The 26,698-nt window shown below is 36.2% G+C and overlaps 1 protein-coding gene across 5 annotated transcripts in view; it reads left to right on the top strand.

Annotated features, from left to right (window-relative positions):
* Positions 1 to 26,698, top strand: part of PCNT (pericentrin) — a 111,547-nt gene that overhangs the window by 36,252 nt on the left and 48,597 nt on the right. For all 5 annotated transcript variants that reach the window (XR_014024467.1, XR_014024468.1, XM_081312625.1 and 2 more), the window contains exons 17-27: positions 3,302 to 3,492; positions 4,227 to 4,395; positions 6,536 to 6,748; positions 7,434 to 7,663; positions 7,847 to 7,966; positions 15,605 to 15,832; positions 19,218 to 19,385; positions 21,724 to 21,876; positions 23,180 to 23,347; positions 24,025 to 24,996; positions 25,469 to 25,990. Coding sequence is in view for 3 of the 5 variants with exons in the window: in XM_081312625.1 (XP_081168751.1) it covers positions 3,302 to 3,492; positions 4,227 to 4,395; positions 6,536 to 6,748; positions 7,434 to 7,663; positions 7,847 to 7,966; positions 15,605 to 15,832; positions 19,218 to 19,385; positions 21,724 to 21,876; positions 23,180 to 23,347; positions 24,025 to 24,996; positions 25,469 to 25,990 (3,134 nt within the window). In the remaining 2 variants the exon portion in view is untranslated. The remainder of the gene's footprint in view (positions 1 to 3,301; positions 3,493 to 4,226; positions 4,396 to 6,535; positions 6,749 to 7,433; positions 7,664 to 7,846; positions 7,967 to 15,604; positions 15,833 to 19,217; positions 19,386 to 21,723; positions 21,877 to 23,179; positions 23,348 to 24,024; positions 24,997 to 25,468; positions 25,991 to 26,698) is intronic.

The raw sequence follows: 26,698 nt of genomic DNA, 5'->3' as shown, positions 1-26,698 counted from the left end.
ACAAGTTGAAATAGAAATTGTTTGGGCAGACCATACCCCAATAAAGATGACTTAGAGAGGAACTAACAAAAAATTAAGATGGTCCTTGAATAAATCTATATTAAAAGAAAAAGAATTCTTACAACTAGCAACAAAGGAAATGATTTTTTTCTTCAAAATAAACAAGAAAGAAGAAACTGCTTCTAAATGTGTCAGATATGGCTAAAGCATATTTCAGAAGGTTCGCTATAACTTATATTGCCAAAAAGAATAAAGAAAAACTACAGTTAAAGTTGAAGGAAGAACTCAAAAAGCTAGAATCAGAATTACAAATAGATCTAAAAAGAAAATATTTAAGAAACAAATGGAGATAATAAAACATAAATTAAGCTGAGATGGAAATAATGGCTCAACCGATTAAAAGGGATAAACAGAATTTCTTTGAAAATGCCAACAAGCTGGGGAGATGGTTAGCATATAGGCTGAAAAAGGAAAAAGAAAAAAATTGATAAACAAGATGCAAGATCCAAGAGGAGAATTACAGTTTCAGAATGATACAATAAAAAAATATTAAAAATTACTATGAGATATTCTATAAGGTAGAGGAAATTCCAAAAGAAAAAATACAGCAGTACTTAAAAAAAGCAGACTTACCAAAAATTCTGGAGAACATTCTAAACATACTAAATGGAAAAATATCAATGATGGAGATTATAGAGGCAAAAAAGGATATGACTCCTGGCCTAGATGGATTACCTGCAGAGTTTTATAAATCATTACAAGATGTATTAAGTCCGATTTTGAAAGAACTGTGTAACGAAATTCTCCTGGAGGCTAAAAACCAAGTACATGGACAGAAGCCAATATTACTTTAATACCTAAAGAAGACGCTGATTTAACACAAATAAAAAATTATAGACCAATATCATTATTACATGTAGATTACAAAATTTTTGCTTCAATAATTGAAGAAAGACTAAAGAAATTTTTGATTGAATTTATACAGACAGATCAAAATGGTTTCTTACCTAAAAGATAAAAAATAATCTAAGAATGATTCTTGATGTGTTAGAGTATTATGAAATTCATTCAGGGAAACATGGCTTTAATATTCCTTGATGCACAGAAAGCGTTTGACAACGTAAACTGGCAATTTATGTTTCAGCAGTTTGCAGAAATGGACTTTGGAAAAATTAACTAAGTAATCAAAACAATTTATTGCAAACAAACTGCCAAAATAATGGTAAATGAAGATCATACAGAAAACATCAATATTAAAAAGGGCACAAGACAGGGATCCCCATTATCCCCATTACTATGTATACTAACAAGACACAGAAATTAAAGGACTGAAGATAAAAGATGAAAAATATAAATTACAAGCATTTACAGATGACTTGGTTTTTATACTGGAAGATCCACTGGAAACAAGCACTAAACTTACAGAGAAAATAGAAAAATTTGGAGAAGGGTTGACAATAAACAGAAAAGACTAAAGTGCTAATAAAGAATCTAACAGAAAAACAAAAAAATCATCTAACAAAAAACAAATCTTCAAATAGTTAAAAAAGTTAAGTACTTGGGAATTTACAGTATCTAACAGCAAGATGTGCAACAGTAAAAGAAGATAACTGTAAGACTGCTAAAACAAAATTGGATTTGGAAAAGTGGAAAAACTTTCAACTTTCAATGTTGGGGAGAATAGCAACAGTGTAAATGAATATCTTACCAAAAATACTCTTTTTATTTCAAACAATCCCTGTAAGGCTGGGAAAATAAACTTTAATAAACTGAATACAATAATATTGAAATTCATTTGGCAAGGGGAAAAAAACTAGAATTAAAGTGAAAATGCTACAAGAAGCAAAAGACAGTGGAGGATTTGGATTGCCGGACTAGAGGTTATACTACCAAGCAACCATTCTAGGATGGCTTAAAGAATGGATAATGCTTAGAGATAAAAGACTATTGGACCTAGAGGGGCATGACCTTCAAATCGTTTGGCATGCCTTTCTGTAGCATGGAAAGAATAAAATAGATACTTTCAAAACCATCTTATAAGGAATGCACTTCTTTCAGAATGGGAAAAAATAAAAGAAAAAAATTATGTTAAGATACTTGAAAGGCTTTCAACAATGGAAGCTTTTGCTTACCCAAATTTAATTAACTACGATAAAGTTGTGACTTATAAAGATATTTTGGATAATGAAGGAAAATTGAAAGTCAGAGAAGATTTACAAGAACAAGGTACTGATCTACCATGATGGTCATATCTGCAAATTCAAATGACATATGAAAAAGATGTGAAAACAACGGGATTTTATAAAGAACAGACAGAATTTGATCAGATACTGTTAAAAACAGATGAAAAGTTGATTAAGAAACTAGATTTCTGTTAAACGTAAAGATGGAGGAAGAACAAGTAAAAGAAACAATAATATGGGCAAAGAATTTTGGATATAATATAGAATTAGAAGACTGGCAAAAGTTATGGGAAATAAATATTAAGTTAACTACAAGCAGTGGCATATAAAGAAAACTTATATAAAATGTTTTACAGATGGCATATGACACCAGTGAGATTAGCAAAAATGTTTAAAAATACTTCAAACAACTGTTGGAAATGCAAACAAAGACCAGATACTTATTATATCTGGTGGACATGCCCCAAAGCAAGAAGATTTTGGGTTAAAATACATTTATGGTTGGAGAAAATGACTAAAAAAACAAGTAAACTTTTAAACCAGAATTATTTTTGTTAGGAATAATACGAGCCAATTATGAGAAAGATTGCATATACCTAATACTACACATATTAACAGCAGCAAGAATTGTATTTGCCCAACATTGGAAAAATGAAAACTTACCAATTGAAGAAGTACTAATTAAGAAAATTATAGAGTGTGCAGAAATGGATAGATTGACTTTAAAGATTAAAGAGAAAGAAGACTATACTTTAAAACATGGGATAATTTTTATCAATGGCTATAAAAATAGAAAGGAACGTGATATGTAATTTTGAGTATATACTAGTAAGAAGAAGGCTATTGAGTGATTAATTAACATATTGTTTCTGATAATTAACTGTATCTATTATTGTTAGTTAAATACATGTACCCAGACACTATGCTGTTTGCTAAATACTGAAAATGTTATTTGGAAAAACCCCAACCCTAACCCTAATCCTGACCCCACCTTATCCCTAACCCTATAAAAACTAATAAAATCTATATAAAAATGATTAGTGAAGTGTAACAAAATGTTTTATGTTTTTTAAACCTGCATTTTAAAATTAATCAGTTTATTATTATCAATTTAATAGGTGAAGTTCCTGATCAAACTCTATTGGAACATAGTTTTCATTCTTTGGAACTGAGTGAGCATTTATGTGAAAGTATTTTTGAAAATCCTGAACTTATATTTGAAAATGAAGAGAGGATTAAAAACATCTGCCATTGTTTATATATCACTGTGGAGAAACTTCTTGATATGCTTGCTGAATCAACCAAACAAGTAAAATATTTTTATTTAGTTAAGCAGTAATCAAATCATTTTATATAATAAAAATATTATGGAAGTGTAAACATTCATTTCAAATAACATTTTGTAATATAACATAGAATTTAATCTCTATGATGGTTCATAAAATCCTAGAAACTTTTTTTTCTGCTTTGAAAAGGAAGAACGTGGATACTTCTATTCTTACCTTACTAATACCAAAGTCCAAATGTGACACCATGTCTATGGCATTATTTTAATTGTGACATACACACCTGATGCTCAGTCTCCCAGGAGTCACAACCTGCAGTTTGAAACCCCTGATATATATAAATTTTCCTACCTAGAAATTGTTATTGTATAAGAAAATTATGTTTTCTTACAATGAGTATAGATGAAACTTCATTAAAATTTAATATCTTTCCTTTGAATATTCTTAAATTTAAAACAGTTACAAAAAGCTGATGTATTTATGTTACTGACAGGGCTAGGATTTCTTATCCTTTCTTTCATTGGGTTCTTGGGAGGGGGCAGGGGAAATCTGCATTATAGATATATCAAGCTTTGTTTCCTACCAAAGATCACTAGGAATTGTGCTACTATTTAGTCATTTGCCACCAGATTTTGGTAATGATCTCAGGTGACAGCTGTACAAGAGGGATTTGGAGACTAGGTGCAATCTAAGACTTCAGGTTGCCTCTCAGAGTACGTACTTTCATTGTCTTTTAAATCTCTTCTTTTTTTGGAAGCTGGAGGAAATGCATAATATCCATAGTAATGCAAGAGGAAGTAAAGAGGAATGCAAGAATAAGAATTGGGAAGCATGCCAAATGCTTCATGAAGAGCATGAATCAATAAACTGTTTTGAAGAGAGTAAAGTGCAGAATCAACTTGTATTAGAGCTTCATAAAGCAAAAGGTAAGCAAGCTAAACTACCTAGTAATGGACTATGGACAATTATATGAAGAAAAAAACATGTCCAAATATAGAGGAGGAAAATTCTTAGCAAGTAGGGAGCCATAAATATTGAATAAATACTGGAATTTTGCTTCTACAACAACACTTTTTTCCAGTTGCTAAAGTTTTCACTTGACTATATTATACATAATTTTATTCATTCTATACTTTATTGCTTATCCACATAATTTGATAGACATTCAGTTAAAAATTTAGCTAGAGTAGTAAAAGAATCAATTGAGTACTGGCTTATTCCTGAGAAATATGACCTATTAATTTGTCAGTTAATACAACCAGATCCAGTCCATTTTTTAATTTGATATTTGCTAGCTTCTCACATCAAATCAAATTTGGTCTTTTTTCTTTATTGGCTTAACTGACTTCAAGGGGGTGTATTGTCAAGGCCATGTTTTTTATTGTTGTAATACATGGAATTGAATGAACCATCAAAAAGGCAGAAAGAAAAAAAATGGGAAAATTGAGAACACTTGGACCACATCATTCAGTGTTGGATGATGTAAAGTCAGTATCCTCAATTGAAATACTAATAGTGAAGCAAATGGAAACTTAATGGAAAGGTAATAGTTATTGGAAAAGACATCAATATTTGAAAAAATTTAAAGCAACAGAACAAGAAGCCAAAATGGTTAGAGAACTGACTGAAACCTTCAAAACATTCTGAATTCAGCCATATTTCTTCGTTTTTTCAGTTGCTACAGCAATGGGACAAGAGGGGGAGATGCATTCTTATATTTTAGTCAAAACAATAACTTTCTTTTGGGAACCAAGGTCAAGCAGCCTAAGTGTTTAGCAGGCTGGAGCTACTATTAGGAAGCCCGTCAAAGGTGTTAATTGGGAATTGTGATTTAGGACACACTAAATTTTAATGTGTTTGAGCAACATGGTGGAACTAAGGTAACATACGACATACGACCAACAATCTTTGCTGGCATGGCGAGTTTCTAGTTGTTTTGGAACTGTTGGTGAGACCGTTAAAAGTCGTTGGCGCTGTTTGAATTTGTTCTACCAGCAGCAAGATCTGACTGCTGGCCTAGTGATGGATTGTATTGCAAATCAGGGCTGTTTCCAGAGGAGGCAGAGGAGGAGAGGACCTGGAGCTTATGGAGTGAAGGAACTGGATGAGGCTGTCGGCAGGCCCAGAGGAAGAGAGAGAGGCTTTTGGAGGAGTTGGTGGTGGCAGCAGCATGCTCCTGGGGCAAAAAGAAGCAAGGCCTCTTTAAGGAAAAGGTGGAAGAGTCAGGATTAGAAAAAGGAAAGAAGGCAAGGTTGTCAGAATACAAGCGAATTTGAGGGCTAATCCACATGGAGCCCCATTTCCATCTGTCCTGTTTGCCATCGTTCACTCCCTAGAGACTAAAATGGACAATGTGAAATTTGAGCGGGCCATGAACAAGGAGTATATATCGGAGGTGGTGACCCTTTGAGAGCTGTATGCAACAAAATTTCATTTTGATGTATGCCAATTGGTGTACATTCAAAGTGACAATAAAGTTATCATTATCATTACTAAGGGGTGGGAAGTTCAGTTTTTACTTTGTAACCTTTTGGGGGGGAACTTTCAGTCTTGGTTTCACCTTTGTTCGTGCTGATATTATGTAGCCATTAAAAGTGTTCTTTGAGGAAAGCAATTGCCTCAAGAGTTCTTATTTCTACTGGTCTCATCTGTCAGAACCATGACAGTGTCATTGATAATGCAGGTGGAAGCAGCCAATGACAGGCATTTTTGGTTAAAAAAAAGGCAGTAACAAGTAACAACAAAGATGTTTTAAGGGAGGATCATTTTGATTGTGGTGTTATTATATGGAAACTAAAACCCTCTTATGCTATGCTAATTATTCTGCCATCTGGTGGAAAGCACCCAACTGATGCTTTAATTGTATGATGCTTTATGTTAATATAATTAGAATAAATGGTAAAAAAAATACATAGAGTGAAATTGACATTTTAAAGACAGTCTCCTGCATATAGAATTCTACACATAGAGAATGTTAACACTAATAGTTATTATATTACTGTTTTGTATAAATTCTTACAGTGTTGCTCAGTAACAATTCAAACATTATTCTGTTTTGAGTTACAGGTCTCATTGAAGGTTATTTAACAGAGAGACATACTTTGGAAGAAGCTTTAAATCTTAAAGAAGAATCTGAGCATTGTCTTGTTGCAGAATTGGAAAAACTTAAAGCACAGATTCAGAAGTTAATCCAGGATAATGCAAGATTTGCAGAGGAACAAAAATTACTAATAAGTCAAAATAGAGCTTTGGCTGCCAACGTGGGGGAGAGAGAAGTTGGTAAGAAATGAAATATACATTACTATATTATATACATATAAATCTTGGGTGGAGAAAAAGACTGCTGCCAGTGTTAATGTAATTTTCATTGTATTTAAAAATCTACTTAAAATAAAAGGCAGTCATTTTTATGTTGGTTAAGCTGCAGGACAAGCATTATTTCTAACAGCATTTCAGAAATAATATATTTATTAATTTTAAAAAAATAAGAGTTCGTGTTTCTTGAAAGATTCTTTTGCATTGTGACCCATACCTTATAGACATGATTATACATGGATCTGGGGAGGAAGGAAGATAATCTTTTCACAAAATCTGACTGAAATTTGGAAGCATTGTGGTGAAGTGTACTTCTGATTAATCTCCTTCTTTTGCCCCTGATCCTGGTGGGCTAACCTGACAATGATGATAGGCAGCAAAATGACCTCCCACTTTAACTTCCTAAAATGCTTCTTATACAGCTATATTACAGAATATTTTACAAAGAAAAAAGTAGCTAGACTCCTGTATTACATGGAGTCAAATATGGCCCCTGGCAAGAGAATGTTAGATGCCAGTCTAAGTCATAATTATAATTCTAGTGTATTGTAAAAATATTAATTTATAGTGCATAACTGGTTTAAAATATTCATATGAATTTTGAAAAATGTTATAGTCTTGGTACTGCTGTTTTTCCTTTATGTATTAGAATTAATCAAAGAGATAGAGCGTCTAGCAAAAACAAATTTGGAATTGCAGTGTCAAGCAGAGAAAGATTGTTCAAACTTGAATACACAGATGAAAATCTTGGAGATTGAACTTGAAGAGCAGCTGAACAAAAATCAAAATCAAGCTGCGATGGCATCTGAAGTTATTGATCTCAGACAACAAATGGAAGCTCTTGAAAGACAGCTGAAAAATCAGAGAGATTTCATGGATGTAAGAAAAACATGTATAAAACTTATTTTTTCCCTAGCACCCTGGATTAAAGATTTCTTTCAGAGTATAAAATTATGCTAATCTATAAAAATAAATCTTAAAAATTAGTAATTAAATGGCTTTGATTTGGTTTGAAATCCAAAATAGACTCTAATATGTAGAAAACTTTCATTTTCTTAACAGAAGCAAGCTATTGAAAGGGAACATGAACGTGATGAGTTTCAAGAAGAAATTCAGAAACTAGAAATGGAATTAAAACTTACAACAAAATCCCAAACTTTTGGAAAGTCCAGAATCGATCTGGTGAGTAAAATCATTCCATATGAAACACTTCTTTTAGTGTTAGCTTATAATATATGTATGTCAGAATCCATTTATATCACATTCATAAATGTATGCTTAAAACATTATCCCCCCCCCCCCCCCGTGGAATTCTGCCATCTCCCGAGGAAGGAGGAGCGCATGTCGATTCAGCCTGCCTTAGGTTATTTCAAAGACCAAGGGAAATCTTTTGAACTGGGGGAACAAAAGGGAGGGTTAGAGAAGAAGGCATCTGGCCTGTGTCTTCATTTAATTCTGTAGAGGAAGAAGGCAATAACCATAAAGATTCGAAGTTCCTTTTTTCCCACGAAAGGGATGACATGAAGTAAAATGATGGGGGCTGACCAAATGGGGTTGAGGGAAGGGGGGTTGAACCGGGAACCCTTTATAAAGTTTCAATTTGTAAAACAATACTAAGTCCTGTCTTGTATTTCCACAACCAAGTATGTCCTAGTAAAAATTCCTTTTGGACTAGAACTGACTCCAAGAGGTTTCGTTTTCCTAAGACGTGGATTGGGGTGTGTCCTGACAATATATTTTGTTTGCTGGGCAGCCTTGCACTTGAAGCAAGCATTAAGAGAATATATCAAAATGAAGGATGAATGAATGTTAGAAATTGAATACGATCCGCTGTGATTGTGTGCAGGCTAAATAGGAAAACTATGCTCCGTTACAATATGATATGGTATTGCAATGAGTTCAGAATGAATGTTTTGCTTTACACCATTTTGTTAATGTACCATGGGTACCAAAAGATTTTAAAAGATTTAACAGAGAAAAAGTAAATTCAGCTACAAGATGGCAAAACTAAAGCCTCTCAAGCCACAATTTTAGTAGATTTTCCCAAATCAAAGGAAATGAATTAGAGGCACTCGTGGAGAAAGTGAAAATTTATAGGGTCTCATTTCCTCCAATTTTCTTTGCTTCTAATCAGTAATGAATAAATGAAGTCTGATGACTGCTTACTGACAGACCCAGGAATAGAAATCAAAGTAGTGTTTTAATGCCAGAGTTTCCCAAGCTTTTTCTGAAATCATTTTATGAAATTTGGCAATCTATATAAGCTTTATCAAGATCAGATCCAGCTATAAATTAACCAGTCAAACTGGATTCACTTTCCTCATCATGGAGCATTTAAAGGTTCCTATGATGAAATCCTTACAGATAATCCTCACCTCCTGACCCTAGCTGGGACCAGAATTTCCATCACTAAGCTATGTGGTTGTCAAGTGAATAATAATAATAATAAATTGGAAGGGACCGTGGAGGTCATCTAGTCCAACCCCCTGCTCAGGCAGGAAACCCTATACCATTTCAGACTAGCTAGCCAGTCTCTTCTTAAAAACTTCCAGTGTTGGAGCATTCACCGCTTCTGGAGGCAGGTTGTTCCACTGGTTAATTGTTTTAACTGTCAGGAAGTTTCTCCTTAGTTCTAGGTTGCTTCTCTCCTTGACTAGTTTCCATCCATTGCTTCTTGTCCTGCCTTCGGGCGCTTTGGAGAATAGCTTGACTCCCTCTTCTTTGGTGCAGCCCCTGAGATATTGGAACACTGCTATCATGTCACCCCTCACCCTTCTCTTCATTAAACTACACATACCCAATTCCAGCAACCGTTCCCTATATGTTTTAGCCTCCAGTCCCCCAATCATCTTTGTTGCCCTTCTCTGTACTCTTCCTAGAGTCTGGACATCTTTTTTACATCGTGGTGACCAAAACTGGATGCAGTATTCCAGGTGTGGCCTTACCAAAGCATTGTAAAGTGGTATTAGTACTTCACGCGAAATTTCATATGACTGTACCATTTGGAAGTTTCAGTACGGAATGGGACAACTCATTGCAGGATAATTCAACAAATACAAAAGTTAAATTAATTTCAACGGAACAGTGGCCAATAATAATAAAATATAGTCAATCCAGTAGTACAATAATTTTGATGAAAACATGGTCACCAATAAGAAAAATAACTGAGTGAAACAAAACAGTGTTGAATTGTCCCATGGCAAGGTGGCCATAGTGAATTGGCCATGGCAAATTATCCTAGATCAGTTTCAGTAGTCCCAGTTACTATTGTTAGGCCAGAACCATGCTGTCATTAGACCAGAACCTCACACTTCTTCTGTCCTGCCCTGTCGCTGTTGCCTCTACTTCAGTTCTTCCCACCTGCCTGTTTTCCCCCTTTTCTCTACTCTTGGCCACCTTACATTCTGCCATGTTTGCTGCCCCTGGAGCCCTACACTTTGCCACCCTGCACTCCACTGACACTAGTGCTGCCCTGCCCTTTGCCATGCCTGGTCTCTTAGCTTACCTTTGTCTTTTTCTTCCCACTGCTAATGTGGTGCACATGGCCTGGCCCCTTACAAGGCACCTGTTGGCTATATGCAGATCATTGGAGATCTTGGAAAGGCCAGCAGAGGTCATGAGTATATAAGCGGAGACTCTATTGTGGAGGCAACGGATGTTTGGGATAATGTTATTCAATGCAGGCAGGGTGCTATAGTGTATGAAATCCAAAATAAATTAAATTTTTTAAAAAGATTATGATCCACAGCTGACAGGGAGGATCATAATTTGTTTCTGCTACCTTTTTTGATCTCCGTGATCTCATACTCCATAGCAAGTTCCTCGGGGGGAAAAGGTAGCAGGAGCAACTTGTGATCTTCCCTTCAGCTTCTCCATTGACTTTGTTTTCGGAAAACAATATCACAAATGGCTATCACATGTGTCATAATCCATTTATGTTTCATTTCTAACTCTCTTTCTGTGCAAACCCAAATCTCACACACACACACCCCAGATTCTGCCATTCCCAAGGAGGAAAGGGAATAAACGGGATATTATTGCCTCCATTTCCTCCCTTAAGATGTAACTTTTTGTTTATCTAGCCTGCCTGTTGGCCATCGCAAAAAGATAGATGAAAGGCATTCTCTCTCTCTGATGTTATGAGCAACTAAGAAAGGGGGTGGGGGAATTCTGGTTTGTGTCTCCGGATGGAATGTGAAGGGGAGGGAGTAATTGTGCTGCAAATGGACTGATGGTTCTCCCTTTCCCACAAGGGGCTTGCCACCTGAAAGTTGACTGATCCGGAACTGACCAAATGAACTGAGGGGTGGGGTTTTGCTCAGGGACACTTTAAAAATATCGATTGTGAAAAGATTTTTTAGATCCTGTCTATTATACCTTCTATCATCCATGTCTTAGTAAAAGTTCCTGCTTGGACAATCTTGCCTCCAAGAGTCTTTCTTAAGGTGTGGATTGGAGTGGGTTCCTACAACATGACTGCAGCTTGCAATGTTGTAATCATGACACCTGGCACTCACATATTTGGATCATAATCTTTTTTAAATTTATTTTATTAAAGTTTCTTTCTTAATATGAAATAGAAATAGAAATAAAGACAATGGAGAAAGGGGACAGAGGAGATAAATTCCCAATGAAAGGCCAACACCCATTGAGGGGAAAAATTTTTTAGAAATAAACCAATGGCTAAGGGGTTGGTGTTGCCAAGAAAACTCTGGTTTCCTGGATCATGGACTGCATTTCCTACACGAAGGACTATTGGCAAGGGATGGGCTACATCTTACGAAAACAGGCAAAAATATACTTGGAAAAAGACTGGCCTAACTCATCAGGAGGGCTTTAAACTAAAATTGAGGGGGGAGAGTGACCAATCTCTAGAATCTCCAGAATCCAAAAACAATCACAAATCCCAAGAAAACAAATCAAACAATGAGATAGGCAGTGATGGAAAAAAAGGAAAAACTCAAACAACAGCCAGGAGATACAGGAAACACACCTATGCACAGGCATAACAGTCTTAACTGCTTATATACCAACGCTCAAAGCTTGGGGAACAAACAGGGTGAACTAGAAGCAATAGTAGACGAGGGAGGGTATGACATAGTTGGGATAATAGAAACCTGGTGGGACGAAGCCCATGAATGGAATGGACTGATGGATACAAATTGTTCAAAAGAAACAGGTCTACAAAAAGAGGAGGAGGAGTTGCACTATATGTAAGAGAACATTACCTATCTGCAGAAATGCACATGGTCAAATATAAAATTTCTCCAGAATGTATATGGATCAATATAAAAGAGAAAAAAAGTGATATTACCATAGGTGTACATTACAGGCCACCCAACCAATCAGAAATAGATGAACTCTTTGCCAACCAGTTAAAGAAGGTAGGAAGCATACCACAGTAGTAATGGGAGACTTCAACTATCCAGATATCAACTGGGAGGCAAACTGCAGTGAGTGGGAGATCAAACAGATTCCTAACCAACCTAGCCAACTTTGTCACCCAAAAGGGGAGGAGGGAACTAGATATAAATCTATACTGGATTTAATCCTTACAAATAGAGAAGAAATGATAGAGGGAATCGAAATTTCCAGAACCTTGGATGAAAGTGACCACGTCATACTGGAATTTAATATAATGCAAACACTAACAACAGAAAACAATCCAACCAATGTCTTAAATTGCAAAAGAGCTGACTTTAACAAACTCAGAGAGAACCTAGGAAAGATCTTATGGATGGAAATCCTAAAGGAGAAAACAACCCAAGAAGCATGGGAAGCCCTGAAAAATGCAATCACAAAAGCCCACATCAGCACAATACCATTGAGAAAGAAAAACAAGAAATCCAAGAAGAAACCAGCACGGCTGCACAAAGATCTCTCTAACAAACTAAAAGAGAAAAAGGACAAATACAAAAACTGGAAAGAGGGGCACATAACTAAGGATGATTATCAGCAGACAGCCAGAACATCAAAGATGAAGTCAGGAAAGCAAAGTTTCAGAATGAACAAAGACTTGCAACAGAAATCAAGGACAATAAAAAAAAAGTTTCTTCCAACATACTAACAAGAAAAAAGTCAAGGAAACTGTAGGCCCCCTAAAGACAAAAGATGGCAAGGAAATAACAGGAAACAGGGAGAAAACAGAGCTGCTTTACTCATTTTTTGCGTCAGTGTTCATACAAAAAGAAACTATAACCCAACATACCAAAAAAAACCACTGCAAAAGACATACTAGAAACAAAAATTAAAACAAGCCAGGAAATGGTAAGAGAACACCTATCCAACCTTGAGAAATATAAATCACCAGGACCCAACAGATTACATCCCAGAGTTCTGAAAGAGCTGGCAGATGTTATCTCAGAACCGTTGCAGTACATCTTTCATAAATCCTGGAGCACCGGGGAAGTACCTGAGGATTGGAAAAGGGCTGATGTGGTCCCCATCTTCAAGAAAGGAAAAAATACAGATCCAAGAAACTACAGACCAATCAGTTTAACATCAATACTTGGGAAGATCCTAGAAAAGATAATCAAAGAACACATCTGCAAACAACTAGAAGCAAAGAAAGTCATAACTAGTAGCCAGCACTGGTTTGTTAAAAACAGATCATGCCAAACCAATCTTATCTCATTCTTCGATAAAGTGACTAAACTAGCAGACCAGCAAAACGCAGTGGACATAGTATACTTAGATTTCAGTAAGGCATTTGACAAAGTAGACCACAACCTACTCCTTGGTAAGCTAGGAAAAGGTGGAATAGACAACATCACCACCAGATGGATCTGTAGCTGGATGACAAACTGTTCTCAACAAGTAGTCCTCAATGGAACTACGTCCACATGGAGAGAAGTAAGCAGTGAGGTACCACAGTGTTCTATCTTAGGCCCAGTACTCTTCAATATCTTCATAAATGACTTAGATGAGAGAATTGAAGGAGAACTCATCAAATCTGCAGATGACACCAAACTGACAGGAGTAGCCAACACCCCAAAAGACAAACTCAGGATCCAAAAGGATCTTGACAAAGTTAAACAATGGGTCCTATCCAACAAAATGTTTCAATGTGGTGAAAAGCAAAGTTTTATATTTAGGCAGGAAAAATCAAAGGTACAAGTACAGATTGGGCTAGACCTGGCTTAAAAACAATTAACTGTGAGAGGGACCTTGGAGTCCTAGTGGACAATCACTTGACTATGAGCCAGCAGTGTGCAGCAGTAACCAAAAAAGCTAATACAATCCTGGGTTGTATAAATAGAGGCATAGGATCAAGACCTTGCAAAGTATTATTACTGCTTTATAAAACCCTAGTAAGACCACACCTGGAATACTATATCACAAAAAAGATATTGAGACTTTGGAAAAAAAATCAGAGAAGAGCAACTAAGATGATCAAAGGCCTGGAGCACAGGTCTGCAACCCGCGGCTCCGGAGCTGCATGCGGCTCTTTCAGCCGTCTCCTGCGGCTCCCAGTCCTCTGCCATGTACAGTCCAAAAAAAAAAAAGTGGGACTAAAAAGTTCAACCAATCAATTCAAATATGCTGGGTAGGTGCATATCTCGCCTTGGCTCCACTCTTCAAACCCTGTTCTGCGCATGCGTGCATGTATGCGCATGTGCACACATTTTTTACGGCTCCCAGTTTTTCCTTTTGTGAGGGAACCGGTTCCGAGTGGCTCTTTCACTGTTTCAGGTTGCTGACCCCTGGTATAGGGTTTCCTGCCTGAGCAGGGGGTTGGACTAGATGACCTTCAAGGTCCCTTCCAAATTATTATTATTATTATTATTATTATTATTATTATTATTATTATTATTATTATTATTATTATTATTATTATTATTATTTCTTAGCATTTTATGGCAGTATCATTAAAACTAGAATATGCTGAATATATACATTGTCTACGTTACTGAATGAAGTATAGTGTAGTGAGATTTGTCTATCACACATGCAGTTAGTTACCTTTTTTCTTCCTTGTAATCTCTTTGGATCTTCAGACAACCTCCAGTTTATTTATTTATTTATTGATGGGATTTATATCCCGCCCTATCTCCCGAAGGACTCAGGGCGGCTAACAACAAAACATATAATAAGTACAGAAATCAAGATAAAAATAAAATTGAAATCATCTGTGCAATAAATTAAAATTAAAGAATTAAAAATAAATTAAAAATTCTAAATATAAATTAATTAAAATGCCTGTCAGTCCAGGTCAGCCTGGTGGAACAGGAGTGTTTTGAGGCCGCGGCGAAAGGATTGGAGGTTTTGGGCCATCCGAAGCTCAGGGGGGAGCTGATTCCATAGGGCTGGCGCTCCCACAGAGAAGGCCCTCCTCCTGGGGGTCGCCAGCCGACATTGTCTAGCCGACGGTACCCTGAGGAGGCCTTCTCTGTGTGAGCGTACTGGGCGATGGGAATTCGCTCCCGGCAGCAGATGGTCCTGCAAGTATCCCGGGCCTAAGCCATGTAGGGCTTTAAAGGTAAGTACCAGCACCTTAAATCTCACCCGGAGGGCAACTGGTAGCCAATGCAGCTCACGCAGGAGGGGTGTAATATGGGAGTATCGGGGTGCTCCCATCACAACCCGTGCAGCTGCATTCTGCACCAGCTGAAGCCTCCGGGTGGTCTTCAAGGGCAGCCCCATGTAGTTGCCTTGAAGCAAAATATCTTTAGCAGGTGCTAACTGAATATAAGCCTTCAGGTCTTTAGTACTGCCAAGGAGTAACTTTTGATTTGAAACATTAGATTAATCAAAGTAAAAATATTACAATATGGTGATTATTTTCTTATCTTTTGTGTTTCTTTTTTGTCTGTTTTATAGGTAGAATCTCTCCACAATGAAATAAGAGAGAGAGTGGATGATTATAACAGGCTTTTTGCAGAAAAAGAGCAAATAGAGAAAGTGCTTACTGCTCGTAATGAAGAAATAGAAAAGCTGGAAGGACAGGTCAGGGAGCTGCAATGTCTGAATAAGGATGCGACAAAGAATGTTGATAGACTCATGCAGGAACTGGAAAAAATTAAAAAGAAGGAAATTGAACTAAAAGAAGTAAGCTTAATTTTCTAATTTTACATTTTTTTAAGAAGGGATTTAGAATTTATACAGGACAGCTAATAATTGAAATTGTGTGTGTTTTTCAAATATACAGACTTCTCAATGGAGATGGGAAAATGCAAATGAGTAGTAAAAAAATGGAGCTACTCACCTATTTTGGCTCAGTCTTCTAACATGGGTATGCATTTGGCAGGCATTGTGAGGAGCAGGAAGAGGTCTGAAAGCTCAAGACTGATTGAAATATAATCAGGGAATATCTGTTTATTTTGAATAAAAGGTGAAGGAGTACTTTCAGATTTTATTCTACTAAGCATTGCCGGCTAAGGGGGCAGTGCTTATCTCCGTTTCAAGGCCATTGACCCAGCATTGTCCAAAGACACTTCCGCAGTCAGGTAGCCAGCACGACGTCATGGAGCGCTGTTACTTTCCCACTGAAGTGGTTCCTATGTATCTCGCATTTGCATGTTTTTGAAGTGCTAGGTTGGCAAGAACTGGGGCAAGGACAGTAGCTCACCCTGTCATATGGTGTTTTGATCTCGAAACTGGGCTGCTGGCTTTCCAGCCTACGAGCCCAACATCTTAACACTAAGCCACCATTCTGCCCTTATTTTGAATAGGTTTTTGTTTATTAATCTTACCTCAGTATTATTGGTAACTTTCTTGATAGAGTGTAAGCATATATTCTCATCAAGGTTACCCAAAGTATGACAGTCATCCCAGCTCCTCAGGTAAAGCAAACTAGGTACCTATTGTATATTGGACAGATGCTTGAAGTGGACAATCACTTTAGTAACAATGGCCAAAGCATCATTTCATTTTATGTAGGAGAAAGCAATGGCAAAACCATTTCTTTATTTGACCAAAAAAACCACTTGGCTAGACAGTATAAAGTGATTGCTAATATAATGCCAGACATTAGTTCTCTCAGGTCAGATGCACTCAGCCTGGAATTGAGAAAATGCTGTGGATCTAACAGCAACAATGAAGTGGTTAGATTAAAGCATTCAGGATATCCAGTTGCTGAAGTTTGTATTCAGAAAAAGAAAACTGGATAATGAAGATTTTGGTTCCTGGACACTTTTGAATTTATTTTATAGATTTTTGGCTGCTAATCACAAAAATAACATGTAATTTTACCTGTTGCTTAATGTTCTATAGAAATCTTATGTTTTTACAGAATGGCAATGTACACCTTCAGTACTTGTTGGCTATGCTGCAAACATGAAAGAAGCATAGAGAACATGGAACTGTTGTTGAAGCACATCCAGTACAACCCGTACAGCTGGAATAACTATGGAGATCCAAAAGTAGTGGCTCTGCTGCTTGAAATGCATCTTGTATATGCCAAATACTGTTGTTACATGTGCAAATGAAAAGCATTGCAAGAGAGTCGCATTACATTAAAAAGAAATGGCCACTCTGAAAGAATTTGGTTCCAGGACAGAAAAATATGACAGATGAACCACTTGTTGACCCAACACAGATATTTTTGCTTCCGTTTTACATAAAACTTGTTTCCAAGAAAACTGATGCCAAGATTAAGGAGGCATTTTTAGTGGTCCACAGGTTAGATAAGTTATCGGTGTCAAGCAGTTCAATGATCTTTTAGTGAGGCTAGAGAAAATTGCCTGGAAATCATTCGGGGTATTGTTGAGAACAGAGCACCAAAGTACATTCAGCTGGTTGACAAACTTCTTATAGCACATATGACCATGAAGTTCAACATGTCACTAAGATTCAATTTCTGTATTCACACTTGGACTTCTCTCCCCAATAACTAGGTGCAGTCAGTGACAACCATGGTGAAGATTTTCATTAGGATATTGCCATAATGGTAAAATAATATCAGGGCAACTGGAATCTATTAATGCTGGCTGGCTGACTATTGTTAGACACTGCAGTGAGGAGCATTGGGCACTTGAGTACAATTAAAATCAGCAGTTAACAGTTCTGGCCCTGTTGAACTCTTGCAAGCAACATGACTGATGTAGAAGAAAAGGAGGTCGATGAGTTTTAAGGTCAAATTCAAACTGAAAATGAACACAACATGTAAGCAAGATGAGCTGCATATAGTTGGAGACTGGAATGCCAAAGATGGAGATATTGACAAAGATGTAGTTGGACTACGCAGCCTACAAAACAAAAATGAAACAAAAGAATTATTTACCAACTTCTGCTGATCACATTGCAAGATGACCAAGGCATGAGGGACTGAGTACAGGGACCCATGATCCAGGAAAGGGCATAACTAGCATGCCACACAAAATTGTACAAAGGCTCTCCTTAGCCACAACTGCCAACTTCTCTTCAAGCAGGAGTTGTGAGTTTAGGAAACCTCCCAAGTTGTGCACAGGGTCTGTCTGGTGCAATGCAACCTCATCCAGAACTAAAGATGATCCATGGAACTATGGCCACTCCCAAGTCTTATCAGAGTTCAACCAAAGTCTGTTGTCCCCCATCCAGATCCTATAGCCTCCAAGTACTGCAACAGCAGCATGTGGATTACCTGCGATGAAGATATAAAAGAGTACGGTCAAGAAAATTGATGATGCCTCATCCCATGGTGGCAGATGATGTGTTCCAGCAGCTACTGTAGATGTTAAAGAGGAGCGGAGAAAGTACCAAGCCCTGCATATGCCGCAAAGGAGTAGCCATGGACCGGACCTCTCACTCTCTTATCAACACTGATTAGGACCAGTCTTGGGAGAAAACAGCCAAACCAATGCAAGACTGCACCACTCAGATTCTGCAGCCATAGCAAAAGGATACTATGGCCAGCAGTACTGAAGACTGCTGAGAGTTCAAGGAGAGCAAGAATGTATGCACTATTCCAATCCTGTTTTTATGAGATCATCAAATCATAACAAGTGCGATCAGTACTGTTCCTGTCCCGGAACCAGGTCTGGAATCCGTGTGGATTTTAAGAACATTAAATATGTTCAAAGGATAGCAATGATAATCAAGGGAACAAGAAGCTAAGTCCAATGAGGAGAAAGTTTATTATGGATTTTTGTTATAGGATGTGAGATAGCAGTTTAATATTTCAAAAAAGGACTTCACAGTGGGGGAAATTCTCTTTATTGGATGTACTCAAAAACAAGATTTAAAGAGTAGTTTGATTAGAATTTCTTTACTGAGAAGTGGGGAGTGGACTGGATTGCCTAAATAGCTTCTTCAATCATAGGGTTTTGTGATCTTGAATTATCTTCAGATTAGATAGTTAATACATATAAAGTCTTTTCAAGTGATGGTCACATAATTACTGACTTTCATGTCTAGAGCAGCGCTTGCGTCTTGCTTTGGGTGTTCCTAGAAAGCTAAAACAACAGGCTGTATGAAAAAGTATTTACTTACACAAGCATTTTTTGATGTTTTACAGGATAAAGAAACATTGCAGCAGCAACATAACAAAAATTTAATTCTGATTTCCACTTTGCAATCTAAACTAGATGAAGTTAGACATAGAGTACTTACTGACACTAATGTGGCTCATATGCTAAAGGAACAACTAAACATACAGGAAGAACTTATAACAAAAAAAAGAGAGGTAAATCAAACATAACTCAGTGGGAACAAATCTCGTGTTGATTCTTTGTGTAAAAAATATAATTAGCAGTGAAAACTCCTATTCCAAAAATATAATTTATAAATGTATAATGTCTTTTGTAAAAGTCCACAGTTCCTTTTTCCTTTTGTTTCCAGATGTTTGTACAGGTAGTGCTCATTTAAGGACCATTTTTTCAGCAAGTGTTTGAAGTTATGATATTGCTGAATGAGATTTATGACCATTTTGTAAAATTGCAGCCATTGCAGTAGTCCTGTGGTCATATGATTACAAATTGGGCACCTGGCAGCCAGCTGTTAATTATGATGGTCATAGTGTGTCCCACATTAACATGATCACCATTTGTAGCTTCACTGTTAGCTTCTGACGAGCAAAGTCAGTTGAGGTTGCAGATGGCAGTCATGTGACATCACATTTAAGACTCATGTTGGATTTGCTTAGCAACCACAACTGGAACAATGAGAACTGCTGTCAAAAGTCAATGTAGTATGTGATGTCATGCTTTACTGACTGCACTGCTTAGTGACCTTGCTCCCTTTCCCAATTACAGATAATTCTTTAGTTATGACCATAATGGAGCCAATAATTTATTTTATATGTTATAATAGTCATAAATCAAGACAACCATATGGCCAACTTGATTTGGTGACATTGTTTGCAGCAGTTGAAAAGTTTCCTGGCAAAAAACATGATAAATTGTGTTCATATAATTGTGGGATGCTCTAAATGGCCATAAATGTGGGCCAATTGCCAAGCACTTAAGTACAATCACATGACTGCAGAGGGGGCAGCCATTGGAACTTTGAATCCAGATCATTACATTTGGGGGGGTTGGAGGTTGTCATAATTTTGAATGGTTGCTAAGTCATGGGTTGTAAGTTGACTTGTTAACCAAGAACTACATTTATCAAGGAAAATTTCTTGACTTGCCTTTAAGTGACAGCTACAGGATTTATTTTATTTCCCGCTACAAAGGACCTGCCTCCGTTTCTCTACCAAGAAAGCAGAACTCTTGAAACTGGCATCATTTCAAAAGGAACTTTTATTGGCAGGTACAGAAGGCAGGAAAGCTAGGCAGGATCTGAGGACTTCCTGCCGAATCAATAGGTTAAACCTGCAAAACAGTAACCCCACCCCAACTGTCCATCCGGTCAGTTCAAACAGGCTAATCCACAGGTGACATAGAGCTGTGGGAAAGCAACCAATAAGGCACGCCTCTCAAGGTTATTAGGTCTTCTCCAGTTCCTCCCTGCGCTCATATAAGACAGATGACCCCGAGGCATTCTTTTCACACCCCATAAAGGATACATCAAAGCAGATGAGGTCTACGTGTACTACAAGCCCCTGGCTATCCCCCTCCCCCCATAGGAGAATGGCAGAACCTGAATAACCTAAACCCAGAGAATATGCATGATTAATAATTGAGGGTTCTGACATTTCAGGAAATATATTCCATTCTTACGATGGGACTCCTAGGAGCAAATATTTCCTTTTACTTTGAATTCTTTATCAGGGACTCTATGATCCATATACATTGAGTGTCAGGTGTGCAGAGAATGTTCAGAATCTTCTAAAGCTTACAGATTTCTTGGAAATATCTGATTCAATATAGGGGCAGAGGTTAGAATAATTCTTCACCTACAGCTATTTCTTCCTATTCTTTTAGAATAGACTTCATCTATACCTTTTCCCATTGATAAGCCTGATGGTCAGAGTGAAAATCTATGGAATTTCCGATGCTTTAATCCTTTTTCCTTGTAGTGGCCTTTGCAACTTACAAGGATCATCTCTGCCTCCTGAAAGGTCCCAATTTAGTTTCTCTCCACCATGGGCAGATGGAACATTTGATTCTATCTTCCCTCAGATACAAGGAGCATTTAGTCTTATTTCGTTCTCAGAAAAATCTCCATGGTTAAATGGAGTATGCAGAGAACATTTCCATACTTGCACAAAATGGCATTTATTTAATTTCTACAGCCCATAAAAAGAATTAAGTCTCTTTTTAGCATTTTCCAAACTCCCTCTCCCTTTTCTAATCTGAAAAAAAGGAAGAGAAGCCAGGAGATTCCTTGGTGATTGCTTGTAAACAATGAAGCTAGCACATTCACCAATGTTTGTAAGAGAGTTTATAGCTCAGGTTTGCAAATTGGGTATCATTTTTTTCTTTTGATAGATGTTTAAGGGTTAAGAGTCTTTCTAACTGAAATATATAAAATTATATAAATAAATAATTTGAACTTTTACAAAGATATGTCGATAGGATGATTGAAGACAGTAATACTGTTTAATTGTTTAATTCCATAATTTCATTTTGCTTCAGGTTGCTGATTTATTAGAACAACTTGAACAATTTAAAGAGAATTTAATGAAGAAAAATGAAGAAATCTTACAGCTGAAATCAAAATTAGAAGTGGGAAAAAATGCTAACATCAACAAACTAATCCAATTGAAAGAAGAAAATGCACATCTGAAAGTATGCCTGCAATTTAATTTTAGGGAAAAATCATTTCTTTAGAGATTGTGTTCCCTATAAACTACATATTATTACCTTAATTAAGGAAAAAGCATATAATGTGTTTGTGGAAGAATTTGCTACAGCAATGCCACAAAACATTAATTAAAACTATGCCTACAGATTATGTGCACACCCTTTATTTTAAATAAGTAACAATACGCATGAGTAAAATTGGAGAAACATTGCACTAGGAGAGGATGGTATGCAAGTCCTAACTCTAATTCTAGTGTCTCTGTTCACAATTGAACTTCTTTAGGAAAACATTGAAGTCAGTCTTACAAATATGTTTATATTCATATGGTTTTCAGAAAGGAATGAAGAGCTATTTTTTCCATTTACATTTGCTGAAATACTAACATTGGTGTTTTGATAGATTTCCCATCTAATTTCTAGAAAAAAATGAACGAACATTATTCATTTTTGAAAAATAAGTTTTTGTTATAGACTGAAATTAGTGTAGTAATTTACCAGCTGCCTCCCTTTGAGTTAGAAATTGGTTTTGTTGGAAATAGACATAAAAATACAAATAGAGCAGATTAAGAAAGATTGGTCCAGTTGCCATGAGTCAACTTTCGGACACCTTTGGCCTGGACAATTGAGTCCTCATTGGCATAAAAATAGAGCAAGGAACCTAAAATCATAAATATAAATTAAATTATGAGGCGCTGAAGACTGTAAATTTTAACTGGATTATCTTTATATGCTAGCTGATGTTTACATTGTATACAGCACACATCAAAATATATTTTGCTTTTAAAGTGCAAGGCTTATAGGTGTCTTCTGATTGGAAGTATAAGTTTCCCCCATTTAGAAGCTGTTTTCAGCTTGATGTCAATCCTGTTTGCAGCTTGATGTCTGAGCTTAGATACTACTAATGCTAAGAGAAAGAATCTTGCAAACACAATCTGTCTCCTAGAAAATAGGAAAATGCAACAGCTTTGCACTTCTGAGCAGAATCATGTAATAATGCAAACATATTTTGTCAAACTTTACCCATCTGCAAGCCAAAAGCTGTTTTAATCAAGGCTATGCTATCTCATAATATTCCTAATAGCAGAGGCAGTAGCAGTAATTTGTTCTAAATCTATCATAAGAGAGAAGTAGCTGATTTGTTATATGTAAACTAAAAATATATTAATGTACTATATTTTCCACAAAGCGGGACATATTTGAAGTGTCAGCATGCTGCTTTATTTTTGTCAAAAGTAAAGAAATAGGTTGTGATAGATTGATCTGTCTAATGCAGAACTCCTTCTGTTAGGAAAACATTGAAAAATTGGCCATACAGTGTCAAAATCCAGGTGAAAATGAGCTGGTTATTCTGCACTTTCTCAAATCCTTGCTTGAAGAAAAAAATCAAGAAACTGATCACCTGAATGAACAAATTGAGAGACTGGAACAACAAATAGAGAATAGCAAGGAAAATGAGGTAAGAAAATATCACTTTTTAAATTTGCCTGCTAATGAATCAATTGATATATATTAAATTAGATTTTATTTATTGACCTAAATGTGACAAATACAGGTATTCGACTTACGATCATAATTGAGCCCCAAATTTATGTTGGTAAGTGAGACATTTGTTAAGTGAATTTTGCTCTATGACCTTTCTTGCCACAATTTTTAAGTGAATCACTGTAGTTGTTAATAACGTGGTTGTTAAGTGAATCTGGCTTTCCTATTGACTTTGCTGGTCAGAAGGCGATCACATGACCCCAAGACACTGCAATCAACATCAGTAAGGGTTAGTTGCCAAGTGTCTGAATTTTGATCATGTGACCATGGTGATCCTGCACTGGTCATAAGTGTGAAAATTAGTCATAAGTCAGTATTTTTCAATGCCGTTGTAACTTTGAACAATCACTAAATGAACCATTGTAAGTCGAGACTACCTATAATGGTTTGCTTCAGTCATCATTTCTTGTCAACCCATAATCACATTTTGATTTGAATTCTTACTTAGTTTCTACTTCCCAATATTAAAGTCATTAAAAAGAGCTCTCCACATAGATCACATAAAATATAAATATGTTTATAATATATGTTATATGTTTAAAAATGCAAAAGAGAAATGTCAGAACTAATGCGTAGTACGTAATATTTCAGGTTCTGGAAAAGCAAATGCTTGAAACTGAAATCATGAAATCAACTATAGAAGAACTTCGTAGTGAGAAGGAGGATTTGTTAAGAGATAAAGCAGAAGAAATTGAAGAGCTTCATGAAGTAATTAAGAAGCTTCAGAAGGAATCAGGAGCTCTTATACCTGTCTGTCATGAAGCTGAAAATGCGCAAGGCAATCCAAATCATTTTTCTTTGGAAGAACAAAAAGAGAATCTTGATAATCAGAATGAACTTCAGAGACAACTAGAAATGTCTTTGATGGATAAAGAAACTTTGCAGCAGCTGCTTAATGAAAAAGAATCTCAGTTTAAAATGGAATTTAAAATCTTAGAACAAAATCTTGAAAACGTTCAAGAATTTTGTAAGCAGCAATGTTCTGAACTAACATCTTTACAGTTGTTATACAAAGAACTGCAAGAAGAACACATGCTTCTGAAGGAGTATGTAATGCAAAAGGAAGATGAAATGAAAGAGATGAATTCTTGTAGTCAGGATCTTAAAATTAACCTAAGAGAGAGAGAAATGAAACTGTTAGAGACAGAACTACAACTCCAAATATTGTCAGAGCAGAAAGTAGAGAAAGCAGCTAAAGTTCAGCATATGACTGAAAATATTGTGAAACTAGAAAATGAACTTAATATTATGACACAAACACTGCACAATAACGAGACCACTTATCAAAGAAAGATAAGTGAACTTCAGGTTACTGTGGCAGAACTGAAGTCTGAAATTGAGAAAAATGTGGAAGAACTGGAATTAATAAGGTCTGAAAAAGATCTGTTTCACTCACAGCTGAAGAACCCCATGGAAAAAGACCAAGACAATTACCAGAAAAAAGTTACATGTCCTAAGACCCTTGATGTTGCCTTTTTTCCTTCTGAAGAAAAAGAGAAAGGGGGAAAAGAAAGAGATTTAAGTAACATGCTTTCAGCATCTGCTGAATTTTCTTTTCCACTGGTATGTATTAATGCCGAATTACTGCTAAATCTTAAAATAGGAGAATCAGAGGTTAAGAAAAACATAGTTAAGAGAAACTCAAATTATCAATCGTTTTTCAGTAAGCAGAATGTGCCCATTACCAGTAGCTTGTCAAGACTTATATTGCTATGATGCTTCTCTACAGAATTACTCTCTAAATTATCAAAAGAATGGGTCAGTATATCTGCATAAAATTATATATGTCATTATTGGGGAAAATACCACAACTTTAGAAAATTTCAAACAAGTTCACTTTGAAGTATCACCAAATGCTTGATGACCAGGAAAAATAAACTTGTCTGAATTCATACTGAGAAATGTAGTTGTGCTTCATTTCTTTTATAGAAACAAGATGTTTGCACAAAGTGCCCTATTTTTCTGTTTTATCTCAACTAATGTTTGGAAGTATTCAATTTACAGCCATTTTCTAAAGATTTGCATTATTTTGCAGGAAGAAGATAGTGTAACTCATCTGCAGATCTCAAGCAGAAATCCAAATATTCACAATAAACAACCCCAAGACATCCCTTTCGTTCAGAGAAAGCAAACAGATCCTAATGAAGTACAGCAAAATCTGAACCTTCTTTTTAAAAAAATGTGGCAATCGAATCAGGATTCTCAAAACTCACAAATCTCTCAAACAATACCTGATTGTTTTCAAAATATAATCATGAATAAAACTTTGTGGGATTCTCCTGAGAATATGAGAAAAGAGAACCAAAGTTTAGAGTTTCAAGCAAGTCTTTCCCTAACACCCTTCTCAGAAGTTGATATGCATAGCATAGCCTTTGAGAGCCTATGCTCAGAGAACTCAGTCATCCAGGGAGACACCCCTAGAGTTTTAGAAGGTCCAGTTCCTTACTCTAATGGCAATGAGGAAGCAGCAGTTGCCAATCTCCACTTCTTGTCTTCTGTGTTCTTAGAGCCCACCTCTTCTATTAACAAGTGCAATGGCATACAAGAAGATGTATCAGTAAGTGACTAATTATTTCCACATTCACATTGTTTTGTTGTTGAGTCATGTATCTTCAGTTCCCATGGAGACTAAATGAGTTATGAATAGTAAGTACTCTGTCATAGTCCTTTTTGTATCATTTCACCATGAACTCTTGTCAGGAAAGCAAAGGTAATTCTGAGATAATACTGCCGTGGCCTTTCAGTAATTAATTATATGTAAGCGACTCCTTGAAAGTAAAAATAATTACTTTAGGAAGTAATAAACACAATTGCAGGATCTAAACTAGTAAAAAAGCTGTTATAACAGTTGAATGATGGATTATTCTACCCATCCATTAATTGTTCCAAACAAAATGTTACTGATTATCTTGTGCATGCTTTGAAAGTGATTGGGAAGAAATGCTTCACTTTTTTCATAAGTGCAGCATCTCTACACATTAAACTAGACTTTCCTTTTTTTAGGCTTCTGTACAAGCCTAAAAGAATGCCAGTCTGCTTTTAAAAAATTAATTCAATGGATTCTTAAAGTAACTGCACTTATTTCTGGTTGACATGAAAACCTAAAACAAGAGGGCTTAATTTTATGATTTGAGAGATTCTATAAAATCAGGCAAGATCCAAAATATTTCTGAATAATGTTTGATTATATTGCTTATGTTGAACCATGTAAGCTATAAAAGCAAATTCGTATAGATTAAGCCAAAAGTTTAACTACTCCAGTACC

This window comes from Vipera berus (assembly GCF_964194415.1).
Source record: "Vipera berus genome assembly, chromosome: 1".
NCBI classification, from domain to species: domain Eukaryota; kingdom Metazoa; phylum Chordata; class Lepidosauria; order Squamata; family Viperidae; genus Vipera; species Vipera berus.
Note: the sequence above shows the minus strand (reverse complement) of the source record. Positions and strands in the feature narration are given on the sequence as shown.